The sequence below is a fragment of the Branchiostoma floridae genome, chromosome 8, assembly GCF_000003815.2.
Source record: "Branchiostoma floridae strain S238N-H82 chromosome 8, Bfl_VNyyK, whole genome shotgun sequence".
NCBI classification, from domain to species: Eukaryota; Metazoa; Chordata; class Leptocardii; order Amphioxiformes; family Branchiostomatidae; genus Branchiostoma; species Branchiostoma floridae.
Window position 1 is genome coordinate 13882465 of NC_049986.1, and position 12512 is coordinate 13894976.

The window sequence follows — 12512 nt, forward strand, 5'->3', positions numbered from 1 at the left end:
GCTTTTCTAAATTAACTTGTAGTAGGAAAAAGGAACCAGTGATTGCCAGTCTAAACTAAAGTCAGTATGGCCTTATTCTGTAAAAGATATAAGTTCATGTCACATAATTTATTCTCCTCTTGTTCACTGGTCTTGTAGGAAATGTGGCTGTGGAAAGAAGGGGGAGGCCTGTGGGGACTCCTTCAAGTGTACTGGCTGCAGAAACCCCTTTAACATCCTCAAGGAGTTTGACATTGACGGTGTAGCAGCGGCCCAGGACAAATGTCTCATGGACAACATCTTCAAGGTAACAGCAAGGTTGCAACTTGCACCTGTTGAAATTCCATTGTTTAATGACACGCCTGACATTGCCAGTTAAAGAAATTCAAATTGTACTTCATCTATGCAGATCTGTTCTTTGTATAGTAAACCATCTTACATTTTCTTTGTCTTGTGCAGATTGAAGATCTGAGAGGCCGTCTGAAGGAGCACCATGAACTGCCATGCTGTTCATATTCTGTACAGGTGTGTTACAATTAAGATTGCTTATACCTCTGTATAACTAATAGACTTTTCAACATCATCTGGTCGAGTTAGTGTCTTAGATGTCCATAACTATTTGATTCTGTTTTAGAGTAATTTCTTATTCCTCAGCTGAAGAAACAAAGGTTTCTGACTAAGTTCCTTGAGTTTAACTTGTGTTTGTCCCACATTCTAGCTGAAGGACATGGTGCCTGGTAGCATCACTGTGTTCACCTGTCCAGACAAGTACTGCGGGTATGAGTGGCAGTACTCCTGGTGCCACAATGAGTTGGAGGAGGATTGGGAGGCTCGCCCTCGTTATCACTGTGTCATCTGCCGCAAGTGTGGTGACTACGGGGATGCCCACTGCAAGGTAACCAATTGTTGTTTCAAAACTTCCAATTTCATGGTTATGTGCTGCGTACGAAGATCTGAGTTAATGATTTAGTTCTAAACGTCTTGTACTCTACTATCCTTGCACGTGAACGGCTTAAGATATTGGAAAGTTTGCATGGGGGGTCCCGACAACGACTAATGCTGAATTTAGAAAAAAAAGTATTACGCTAAATCAAGGAAGGCAATTACGTTAATATGGTCACCTCGCTACGAATTACGTAGATAAAATGGTCTTCCCTACGAGTTACGGGAAATAAAAATATGCAGACCCTCATTATGGCCAAAGCTTAAAAGCACAAAATGTATTATGGATTGCAGCATTAGATTCATACATCATTATAGCTAAGCTACAGAATTCTAAAGCTGCATGATATGCTTGGCTCTTAGTAAGATTATCAGGGGAATGGAATCTATTGTTGTGGCTAGTCCTGCCTTGAATAACCAACCAATCATGACTGTATTCTCCACACAGAAATGCAACAAGTGCTACTTTGCCGGCACAGCTGGATTCGAGTGCCCGTGCGGAGATAAGTCTACGGAAGATACGGCCAAAAGGGAGCTGACGAATATGTGGACCGTGCTGTACCTTGCTGGGTTCGACAATGACAGCATAACCGACTTCTTCCAAAACTCGATACCCATTTGAGATCAAACAAAAGGCTGTGCATACAGCACTGGTGTTGACTTAAGAATGGCCTGCTAGAAACATTTTGTGCCTTTTGCCACATGTGGATCCATTATACCTGCCACAAATGTGCTATCTTTGAAAGTTTGTAATCTACAGTAAGTGAAGTGGCAACATTGACATTTTACTGTATTGCTTGATTGGCCTACAGTTACACATTAGTTTTTAGCAGTAATTTTACATACATGTATGACATGTAAAAGTGTGTTACTATAAAAAAAAGACAGATTGTACACTTTTTCGAACCTGGAAGAAGCCATGTTCTATTTATGGAGTGCATTGACTTCCTTAGCTTATGTAACTATCACATGAAATGTGCACTTGAAATATTCAAGGCTGTCCAGATGGACTTGTTTGATTAAACAAAGTGAGTGGAACTAAGAACAGGCTATCTTCACGAGTCTTATTTTACAGGGAGAATATCTGCAAGCTTGGAATATTAATCTTTCATTAGATGTTGCTAGCAAGATTGAAATGCTTTAGATTAATGACAAACAGAACCCAGGAAAACGTTGCAATCTTGTCACACACACTTCCAGATACTACATAACTGTTACCAGTAGATGCATATTTTACAGTCTGTCTTTATTTTGCCTCATTCTCACTTGTCCAGGAACCAGTGTGATAAATCATTGTTACCCAGCGAGAAAACATATTGCAAATCCTTTTTAGAATTTTAACAATGTCTCAATGACAATGTAATGCTTTAGTCAAGTCAGGTGACTTTTTCAGAACATACTATTGATAATATCACTTATTCAAACAATGACTTTGAGAACAAGAAATGTCCAGAGAGAAAGAACATATTTGAAACTTATCATTTTAATAGTTGAGTCAAACAACTTTTAAAACTATACCTTCTACATAACAACTGATGCTTTATAAACTTACTTGTTACATATCATACACTGTAGTAAGATAATGTTGGATTAAACAACTTTTAAAAAATGCAAAAAAAAAAAGTTTGCCACTGAAACATTCTGTCAAATATGAAAGTGTTATGTCTGGCTTAAAAAGCATCATCCTATTACATGCACTGGTTCATGTGGCATGGGGAGCCAGTGAGGTGCAGGAATCTGAGAGATTCACATCATGGCACACCTTTCCCTTTCCTCATAGTCACTGTCCTCCTCATCATCATCATCATACTTGCCACATGTAGGGCACGGGTTAAAGTTGTGGGTAGCAAAGTAGCACTTGTTGCATCTCTGGAAAATACAGTGACTTATTATAATTGGTTGGATAAGGATACTTTCACCATATGCAGACACACCAGGTGCATCAGGCAGACCATGCAGACTTTTAATTCAGTCCATGGGATATGTTAACCATAATCATGTCAGCAGTCAGCCGGTGCTGTACCTTATTTCAAAAACCAATCACATCAAAAGCTGTGAAGGTTACTGAACAGAAAGGAAAACAAGACATTGGTTACAAATAGGGGTGGGTACCGGAATAGAAAATTCAGGTACTGTCCAGGTCCAGGTCTGAACCTGGACCTAATTATCTGTGAAAAGTTATGAAAGGGGATACTCAAAACAATGGTCCATTTTGCTACAAAGTATTCTATTTGGTGGAGTGTTTGAAGTCCATTGGCATTTATTTATTTAAAAATTCTATCTTCATGTAAACAACACTAACTGCCTCTGTTTTAGACCAAGTTTGACCGTAGAAACTCTCCTCTTCTTCGCTCTTGTTCTTTTCAAGATACACTCCCCAAAACAGGTGAATCCCTGCCAGTATAATCTGTTCATTTTCAACACGGTCCAACATCCGGTGCACTGGTTTTTATAAGGTCCGTTTTTTCTGGACCGGTCCAACAAGAAAAAACAATCACAAATGTTCAAAACCAGAAAGACTTACCTCACAATGTTCCCACCTGCAGTCGGCACAACGGCGACACTTCTCACAGTGGTACTTGGGATCGTTCTCCTCATCTTCAAAGCTGTCCCAACACCAGGAGTAGTGCCACTCATAGCCACACTCCTCCCCAGGACAGTGGGCCACCCCAGGCAACATATCCTTCAGCTGGATGGAAAAAATGCATCAAGGACAAGTCACATTCATTTCTACAGTTCAAAGAAATGATCGGAAGTTCTGCAATGCTATGGAAAATAACATATTTACTTCATGTTTCATGAGTTGATGTGACCAGTTGAATTACAATAGTGAGGAAGAATAAAAATTGTTGTGCCTCCATTTACCCAATACCCAACAGACCCTGGACATAAAATGTTCAATCTGACATCTCATGGTCTAATCATTTGTCATAAAGCTATGTCCCCTTTATGTTGACATGCTGCATAATATAAGGTATGTCTGTATGATCAAAATATGATGTTGAAAATAATAGAATCTTCTATCTTTTTTTTTTTACAATGACTGTGTTTGTAATGGATCATTTAGGCCCAAATCTTGTCTCTTGTCAAGAAAAAATCATTACTGACCTGTACAGACTCATCACAGCACTCCAGTTCATAACTCTGCTCCAGACGGCCTCGCAGATCTTCAACCTGCACAATGGTGCAAAAAAATACAAACTATTCATCATAACATTAATAAGGTGTAACTTGAACTTCCCCACATAAACAGTGTCATAAGTGTAAATGCTTTTTTTCATAAACATCAATGGTGCTGCTGAACTGCCTTTTTTTAACATTTCCACTCGTGCTGTACCTTGTAGATGTTGTCCATGAGACACTTGTCCAGGGCAGCATCCGACAAGTCGATGTTATACTCTGCAAGGATGTTGAAGGGGTTTACGCAGTCGGTACACTTGCAGGAGTCCCCACAGGCCTCCCCCTTCTTTCCACAGGCACATTTTCTGCAACAGCAGTCAAGAAATTTAGACACATCTTCAATGAATGAATGAATTTATTCTGCAGCCTACATCAAGCGCAATAGCTTTATTACTAAAATGGGATATATTGTAAACAATTTGATATTTGTAACTTATTTCCAACTTATCTGCGTCATTTTATTACATTTCAAGTGCTAATCAACAATCCTAAAGGAAGCCGCGACCAAATTCACTTAATTCCGAAGTAATCGAAGTAAGTCGGTTCTAGATTTCCGAATCAATCGTTGCGGTTGCGGATCTTCAGAACTTCGCAGGGACAAACTTAAGTAACAATTCGATTTCGAGCGAACCACCGAATGCGTTCTAGAGCGCGTCTTGGTTCGTCAGAAAGTTGGATAAAACTCAAGCAGCGGAGGGAAGTGTGCATATTTCAAAATGCCCTCTGACACAGCACAATAAAGTCGTATCCATACGTTGTGAATATTGCCGTGAAGTGTAAAAAGGTAGATTGAACTCATAATGTAGAAAAATGACCAAATACAGTGACTTTATTTTTTACAATATATTCCTTTAACGAATTTCACTATCACACAGAACTTTTTTTATCATTATACACCTAGCAAAGACTTATTACATGGTACATGCTGCTTTCTCTGTTTAGCACTTCAGCATTAAATGAGGAAGAGAATGGGAGTTAGACACACATCACTACCAGCGGACTAGCCCCATGTTGTAGTAGCATGCATAAATGTGTGGCCCAAGGGCTACAGAAATAGAGATGGCACCACATCTAACTTCTAAGCATCTGTTTAATAGAGATGTATAATGAGCAACTTCAACAATGGCCTGGCTCTCACAGGCTAGACATATTGGATTGGAAACATCAAAACTTGAGCCATGACAAAGATGGAGATGATAATCACCTTGTTCTACAGTCCCCTCTACAGCCGCACTTTGGGGTCTTGGGAGGGCTGGGCTTCTTCCTCTTGGGCTTCGGCTTGGTGGGTGCTGATGATGGAAACAAATCTTATATTTAGTAGAATAGAACTAGATACCATGTCAACAAAAACTAACCAGGATGGCAACAAGTTTTATCGTTGTTGTTAATGTCACAAGTAACTGTTACATCTGTTCTACTTGTAAGTTGTATCTTCATAAACCACCTAACTGGGTTCAACCAAAAGTGTGTGGCTGTACAAGAATAACAAACTTGTGCATTTTTGTTTTGTTTTCCTAAACCATTCATCTGATGTTCCGGCGGAAGTGGGCGGGGCACACTTCACACTTCAAACTTTCAATAACAAACTTCCCAGTAGAGTGTCGAGTACAGAACAGAACACAATGGCATAATAAAGTACTAAAAATTCCTAAATTTCACACGTCGGTCATTTCACACTTCACCTTTTCCCAAAGCGCCTTTTTATTTTGTCACAGAAGAGGATCTGCATCTGGTTTTCATTTGACTCGCTGACAGAGTAACAGCGGGGTTCTCAGCAACTCACTTTCCCGCCACAATTTCTAGTCCCGCTATGCCAGAATATTTTCTGGTTCAAACAAAATAGTCGTGCTGGTTCTTGCAGACTAGCCAGGCAGAATTCCTGGGCATGTTTTTGCTGTTGTTGTTATGGCCTATAATCATACTGACGGTCGTGAAGAAGTAGCAAAAACAGTTTCCCCATATGGTTTTGTTTTGTTTTCCACCTTAAACCCACGAGGTCAGCTAGCATCTAGCGATCAGAAAACAGCCAAAAACACAACAACATAGAAACCCGCCAGCCACAGAGATTCTACACACACATAGGACTGGGAATGTCCCATGAACTTAGATAAAAGACAAAGTCCATGTCCAAATACAGTAAAGATCCAAGCAAATAAATTATTGTATCTTCATGTTCCCAAATTTCTTATATTATCGCGAGACGCTAAGTTATTCACGTTACCTTTGTCCACTGCGCCCGGTTCAGTATCCAGAGCTGCACGCTTAGATGCCATGATGAGACAACGACGGAAAGTTGCACAGGGAAAAGAGAGAGAACAGTTATACCAGGACGTCTGCCGCGCCGGGTCCCGCTTTTCCCTCTAGAATGAAAATTGGCGCGAAATCAGACTAAAGTGCCTCCCTTTGCCATATATGGAAATCCTCTTAACATATCCCTGGGCGGAGCCTAAATCTTTATAAGTCACAATCACGCATAAAACAAGAGGTAAACTTTTCAAAAACCTCCTTGATGTAACCAAATTATGAGGTTATGTTATAGTTTACAACTTGGAGAGTTTATAGCGCCATAAAAAAGTTTATAGACTTGCAGTGCTCACATATTTCGGCAGATGTCGCTGGTAAGTTGACTCCCATAATGCATCTGGACATACACCAAAGTTCGCGCCATTTTTTATTTCGGGAGAAGAGTAGAGGCGAGACAGACGTCAACTCAGCAAGCTCCTCTATATAACTGTTTCCTCTTTACACATTTGTTAAACTCACTCGAGTTTGCTCAGAATGGCACCCAAGCGCGCAGCTGTGGATACAGAGCCGGGGACATCGGGTAAAGGTACGTGAAAACGATCAAGAAGCTTCCGGGTGCAGGAATTTTGCTTGGGTTGGCCTAACTCCAACGTCAACTTGAGATAAAATTTAGAACCTCCTTACACTCGAGTTTAATATTTACATTCACGGGGACCCGTTTCCCACTTAAAGCATAAGTTTGTAATCGTAGCATATTTATGATGATACTAAAACTATCTATAGTTGTTGGAAGCTTGGAAGTGAGTTGTCCTGATACCTAGTGGCTAGTTCTAGTCGAGATACGCCCCTGGGTCAAGTTTGAGGGCAAGAAAATTTGTCATCAGATCTCCAGGTTTTTATGACGGTAGTAACGTCAAGATATTTAGTAAGAACGAAGATTTCAGAAATTGTTGGATGATAATATTTTGAACAGTGAATGTATGGTGTCACAAGTATTTGAAGAACTTGTGTTGTTTTTGCCGCCAAAATGCATGGCGGGAAAATAGCAACGTTAATACATACCAGATGTAACGTTTGATTTGAATACACACCATGTTCTGCCTATAATGTAAAATGACCTGTCTGTCTGATTTGTGCTGTTTCATTGTATGCCATTGTCTATTGTCTGAGGACAGTATGTTTGTTATGGAAAGTTTGAAGTGTGAAATGCATTTTTGTCACCACAAAACAAAACTACTTTCAGAGAAGCTGAAGTGTGAACCTGTGAAATAGCTGTCCTGTTTGTGCTGTGCATTGTCTCCATTGCCTTGGAAAGTTTGTGATGGAAAATTCAATTCAAATGACTTTGATTCATAGACAAAACATAAGATAGTAATACTTTGGAAATACAAAACAACAATTACTAGTCCTATTCCTGAAAACGTCATAACTAAACACTTTTAAGTTTTGAACTTTTCCACTTTCAGCACCTGCCAAGCCGACGCCCAAGAGAAAGAAGCCCAGCCCTCCCAAGGCCCCAAAGTGTGGCTGTAGAGGAGACTGTAGGTCAAGGTGAACACCTGCAATTATTGCACAAATTTTTGACATAATGGGTATACAGGAGATATGCACCTAGCATACATGGAGTTGTTTGTCAAAACTCTTGGGGAAAAGGTACCAGCAATTTGTAATGTGTAAACTAAATCAGTATAGACATATTCTGTAAGAGATGCATCACTCATTGTTCACTTTTGTTTTAGCAAATGTGGCTGTGGAAAGAAGGGGGAGGCCTGTGGGGACGCCTGCAAGTGTATTGGCTGCAGAAACCCCTTCAAAATCCTCAAGGAGTTCAACATCGACTGTGTGGAAGCAGCCCAGGACAAGTGTCTCATGGACAACATCTTCAAGGTACATCAGCGCAACTTGCATGTCAGCAACACTGTATATGAATGTATTTGCAGTTAATCATAACATTGCTAGCTTGAAGAAATTCACTGTACTCCATTAATGTTATGAAACATGTTCATAAAAGAATTTCTGGTTCTTGTACAGTTAACCATCTTACCGGTATACCATTTTCATACCCTTGAGCAGATTGAAGATCTGAGAGGCCGCCTGGAGCAGAGCCATGAGCTACAGTGCTGTGAGACTTCTGTACAGGTGTGAAGAGCAGTTTATGTACCTGTATGGTCTATGTGCTACAGTAAAGATTGTTTTGGGCCTCAGTATGATACTATAAGATGCTTCTTCATTTAGCAGTTGCTTTTTTTTTGTTCAAGTTTATTCCCTGGTGTGGTCACCTGTCCTGACGATGACTGTGGCTGTGAGTGGCAGTACAGCTGGTGCTCCAACGACTTTGTTGATGAGGAGAATCGCCCTCGCAACCACTGTGGCATCTGTCGCCACTGTGGGGACTACAGGGATGCTCACTGTGAGGTAAACAAGTGTTGGCATAAAACATGTGCTTCTGATCTACCATTGTCAATGTTCCATGCTCTACTATATTGTATGTAGATCTGATGGTTCACAATCTAATTTGAGTTCCATACTCGTAATCACTTCTGTTCACAATCTTTGTAACTGAAAGGCTCTGGATTCTGGTTATGGCTAACATTTGATTATGGCTAACAGTGTTGGATTGACCATGCATTGTTACTGCGACAGAGTTTTAAAGCTGCATGATTTGCTTGGCTCATAATAAGATTAACAATGTTATTGTCGATTGCCACTTTGAATGGACATCAATCAACCAGTCATGTCTGTATTGTTGAAACAGAGATGCAACAAGTGCTACTTTGCCGGCCTGTCTGGTTTCGAGTGCCCATGCAAGGATCGACCACCCAAGCCTAAGGGAGGCATGGGCTCACTGGGCCTGATGTTGTGGGCCATGCAGCACTTTGCTGGGGACGACAGCGACAGACTCAGTGATGAGTCAGAGGACGAAGGCTTCTTCTAAAACTCGACAGCCTGTGAGATCAAACAACTGTGACAACAGCCCTGCGTAGACTGTTTTCAAATGTTTTTGCCTTAAGATACATTTTGTGCCTCTTTTGCCACTGATGTATTGATTATGCCTGCCAAAAATGTTGTACATGCATCATAAAAGTTTGTCATCTACAGTGAGCATGTGGCAACGTGACATTTTACTATATTGTTTGGTTGGCCTGCAATGGCCAAATAGTTCTAGTTTTTATGTACATGCATAACATGTGTTACTGTAGAAAGACTGATGCAGTCTTCCAAACCAGAAAGAAGCCATATTCTTTTTATATCGGACATTGGTTTGAGTTAAAGATTTTAAACTAATAATGATCATAAAGCAAAAGCTAAAAACCAGCTTACATTGTGGACAAATGATATAGCCATGCCTAACCTGTATAGTAAGTTTGTTTCTTGTTCAACTGGGAACATTACTTGTTCTTGTCCTGAACATCAGGATCTGTTAGAACACACATTTATGATTATGTTCATAGCAAAAAAGTTCCCTGTATATTATTAAGCCTTGTAAGCCTCATATTTAAAACACAGATTAAGTTTTGTTCATTAACATTCACTTTATTCACTTTGTTTCATTTTTAAAGGGTTGTGTGAAACCCACTATTCTTATGTATAAGAAGTTGGTTCATAAGGAATCAGTTCTAATATAAATCAATTTTAAGATGTTTTAAAATGTTTTTGTTCACTCTACAGCTTTACAGTATTACACAATGCTACATACATTTTATGTTCATGTCATGTGGCATTAAAATGTAATTGCCTCTAACACACCTGGTCTTGTCAATTTTTTGCAACTTCATTCAGAATTGTTTAATATTAATAATTAATAATCAATATTAATTAATTAACACTTTACTAAGCTATCATACCAGACATATCATGTACATGGTATAGTCTATATGATATTGCTTACATGTATATAGTCGGGGATGATATAAGTAAGAATGTACATTAGGTTGGTGCCTTGTCCGAAAGTAATACAGTGAAATACCTTTAAAGGACAGTCGTCTAACCTGACTGGTTGCTGAGGTGGCCATACAAATACTGGTGCATAACACTTACTTTTGTATAATTGAACATGTTACTATCTTGATACGTGTTGATTTATCAAGGAATGAGAGTTGCAGTTTAGTGTAAAAACTAATATCAAAAAGGATCATCATCATCATGTGTTACTGTAGAAAGACTGATGCAGTCTTCCAAAAAGGAACAAGGTCTGAATTGTCAGGAATGAGTAGTGGAAGATTGGTACAAGCAGCGACAATACATTATTTTACTTCAAAAAGTCTATTCAGTTTAACATTGAACAATCTAGCCTGTTGCTCAGCACTAAACAGAATGAACACATTACTGGTACTCTGTTTCTCCAAGCAGAGGTTAGGTTCCAGCTGTTTTTAGGCATCTTTATCAGGCTTTCTATTTTGTTCCGTTTTCTATGTGTCTCGTGGCTTAGCGAGACAAACAAAACGGTACAAACAGAAAGCCCTAAAAAACATTCTGAGCCTAACCTCCTTGGAGAGTAATCACTGGTAAAGATACAACCAATCAGATGAGAGAAGTGCCTTTAAAGCTCATCTAGTCATCTCTTCCCCCCTGCAGAGTTCTCTGTAGGTTTGATGAAAACTCCCTCCATCACTCTCCAGAAGTTGCCACTGTCCGGCTTGGGGTAGGCGCAGACCTCCCTCTGCCCGTGGATGGGCCGACCGTAGGTGTCTCCAGTGATGTGGAGGTACGTGTCCGTGGCAGTGTGCTTGAACCTGACCTGGTCATCACGCTCCCAGTACGTCCCGCTGCAGGTCACCGCCCAGTAGTCACCGTTGTCACCAAGGCCGTCAGTTCCAAACGCACTCACCTGATGATGAAAATAGCTTTTTATTCAATCAACATTACTCTGGGTTCATTTTATGTAATTTTTACCAAAATATAATACAGTACCTGAGAACAGACAAATCAAATTGGCCTTAACAAATTGTCCATTATGATTGATGGAGAGGGCTGACAAAAGCAATTCTTTCTTTCTTCCTTAAGAGCCCACAATCACTGTTGATCATTATGGCACAGTCTTTATATAACGTGCTATCCGAGGGATGTCCTAGCCGAAGCTAGGTACTCATTTTCACCTGAGTGAGGTGGGGAAAGTCGTGTAATGTGCCTTTCCCAAGGACACACGATCCGTGACACGGCAGCATTCGAACTCGGGACCTCTTGGCCTGAGCCCAACGCGCTGCCGATTATGCCACATGATCTCACAATTCATTAATAAAAATGACTAGCTAAACACAAAGAAAGATGAATACTAGTAGATTGATGAGTTAGGAAAGTGAAGTGCCCCTACCTCCTGGTTCCGTGAGAGTGGTGACTGGAAGTAGTGGCTGTGCAGGTTGCGGCGGGTGGTGGTGTGCATGAGGCGGATAGTCTGACCACATTTGATGGGAGTTCCCCTCACACACGGCTTGTCCGCCTTTCCTTTCACCGCCCAATAGCTGTTAGTATCATCTGTGTGAAATTCAATCACAAGATTGAAGTCAGAAAGGCAACCATATGGACAGCCTTCCAAGTTCCAGCAATTACTTTTTATGCCTTTGAAAGAGTAGACTCTGACAAATAAGCAGTGCTAATTAACCTTTCCATATAAAAGGATATGTCGTCATGAAAATTCATAACTTGTCATAATGTGTTTGTGTGAGCAAGGAGGTTGAAAATAAGATATGATTATGAAGCAGTGTCTACGCACCCCCCTCCCCTTTTTCTGAAAATTCTGTAACGTAAGACTGACCTCTTTTAAACTAGGGTAATAGTAATACAAAGATGATATCAAAAACATTAGAAGCAACTCTATGCCTACATGTTTGCAGTTTCCAGACTAATACTAAACCTATGATTATGCACATAACGTTCTTATATGATATATACCTGAGGAGTCGACAGCTGTGACCGACTGCTGTCCACTTCCTGATCCGTACTTCACATCGTGAGAGTGTAGCCGCACGTTGTTCCTGGTGTTCAGAAGCTTCACCACAGACCCACACGTTACGTACGGATACTCGAAATCCTCACATAGCCCGAAGGATAGGAGTAAACAGAAGAAAAGCGAGGAAATTTGGTAGAAAAGTGCAGTTTTGCTACAGCCTAGAGCCGCCATGGTTGATTCTGAACGTGGGTCGCTCTGATTGGTCAGAAACGCCGGCGGT

The 12512-nt window shown here is 40.4% G+C and overlaps 4 protein-coding genes across 4 annotated transcripts; 2 read left to right on the forward strand and 2 right to left on the reverse strand.

Annotated features, from left to right (window-relative positions):
- Positions 1 to 109: 109 nt before the first annotated feature.
- Positions 110 to 1966, forward strand: LOC118420851. Its single transcript, XM_035827893.1, has 4 exons — positions 110 to 286; positions 439 to 504; positions 698 to 874; positions 1370 to 1966. The coding sequence occupies exons 1-4, from the start codon at positions 269 to 271 to the stop codon at positions 1541 to 1543; spliced, it is 435 nt and encodes a 144-aa protein (XP_035683786.1). The 5' UTR covers positions 110 to 268; the 3' UTR covers positions 1544 to 1966.
- Positions 1967 to 2149: 183 nt separating this feature from the next.
- On the reverse strand, positions 2150 to 6481 carry LOC118420849. The gene is made up of 6 exons (XM_035827891.1): positions 6323 to 6481; positions 5306 to 5390; positions 4259 to 4406; positions 4030 to 4095; positions 3446 to 3610; positions 2150 to 2790 (listed from the first exon to the last, which is right to left on the reverse strand). The coding sequence occupies exons 1-6, from the start codon at positions 6372 to 6374 to the stop codon at positions 2668 to 2670; spliced, it is 639 nt and encodes a 212-aa protein (XP_035683784.1). The 5' UTR covers positions 6375 to 6481; the 3' UTR covers positions 2150 to 2667.
- A 274-nt stretch (positions 6482 to 6755) lies between these two features.
- LOC118421787 lies at positions 6756 to 9628 on the forward strand. The gene is made up of 6 exons (XM_035829289.1): positions 6756 to 6931; positions 7812 to 7896; positions 8085 to 8232; positions 8419 to 8486; positions 8604 to 8760; positions 9101 to 9628. The coding sequence occupies exons 1-6, from the start codon at positions 6880 to 6882 to the stop codon at positions 9278 to 9280; spliced, it is 690 nt and encodes a 229-aa protein (XP_035685182.1). The 5' UTR covers positions 6756 to 6879; the 3' UTR covers positions 9281 to 9628.
- Positions 9629 to 10791: 1163 nt separating this feature from the next.
- On the reverse strand, positions 10792 to 12503 carry LOC118420848 (stromal cell-derived factor 2-like). Its single transcript, XM_035827890.1, has 3 exons — positions 12235 to 12503; positions 11657 to 11817; positions 10792 to 11173 (listed from the first exon to the last, which is right to left on the reverse strand). The coding sequence occupies exons 1-3, from the start codon at positions 12461 to 12463 to the stop codon at positions 10901 to 10903; spliced, it is 663 nt and encodes a 220-aa protein (XP_035683783.1). The 5' UTR covers positions 12464 to 12503; the 3' UTR covers positions 10792 to 10900.
- Positions 12504 to 12512: the final 9 nt, after the last annotated feature.

Excerpts from the sequence above, each read along its gene's own strand:
- LOC118420851 (XM_035827893.1), top strand. Across the intron at positions 505-697 it reads GCTGTTCATATTCTGTACAG|CTGAAGGACATGGTGCCTGG; the intron begins GTGTGTTACAAT and ends CCCACATTCTAG. Across the intron at positions 875-1,369 it reads ACGGGGATGCCCACTGCAAG|AAATGCAACAAGTGCTACTT; the intron begins GTAACCAATTGT and ends TTCTCCACACAG.
- LOC118420849 (XM_035827891.1), bottom strand. The coding sequence starts at position 6,374 with ATGGCATCTAAGCGTGCAGCTCTGGATACTGAACCGGGCGCAGTGGAC. Across the intron at positions 5,391-6,322 it reads ACCGGGCGCAGTGGACAAAG|CACCCACCAAGCCGAAGCCC; the intron begins GTAACGTGAATA and ends TTCCATCATCAG. Across the intron at positions 2,791-3,445 it reads GCAGGTGGGAACATTGTGAG|AGATGCAACAAGTGCTACTT; the intron begins GTAAGTCTTTCT and ends TGTATTTTCCAG.
- LOC118421787 (XM_035829289.1), top strand. The coding sequence starts at position 6,880 with ATGGCACCCAAGCGCGCAGCTGTGGATACAGAGCCGGGGACATCGGGT. Across the intron at positions 8,233-8,418 it reads TCATGGACAACATCTTCAAG|ATTGAAGATCTGAGAGGCCG; the intron begins GTACATCAGCGC and ends ACCCTTGAGCAG. Across the intron at positions 8,487-8,603 it reads TGTGAGACTTCTGTACAGGT|TTTATTCCCTGGTGTGGTCA; the intron begins GTGAAGAGCAGT and ends TTTTTGTTCAAG.
- LOC118420848 (XM_035827890.1), bottom strand. The coding sequence starts at position 12,463 with ATGGCGGCTCTAGGCTGTAGCAAAACTGCACTTTTCTACCAAATTTCC. Across the intron at positions 11,818-12,234 it reads CACAGCTGTCGACTCCTCAG|ATGATACTAACAGCTATTGG; the intron begins GTATATATCATA and ends AATTTCACACAG. Across the intron at positions 11,174-11,656 it reads CACTCTCACGGAACCAGGAG|GTGAGTGCGTTTGGAACTGA; the intron begins GTAGGGGCACTT and ends TTTCATCATCAG.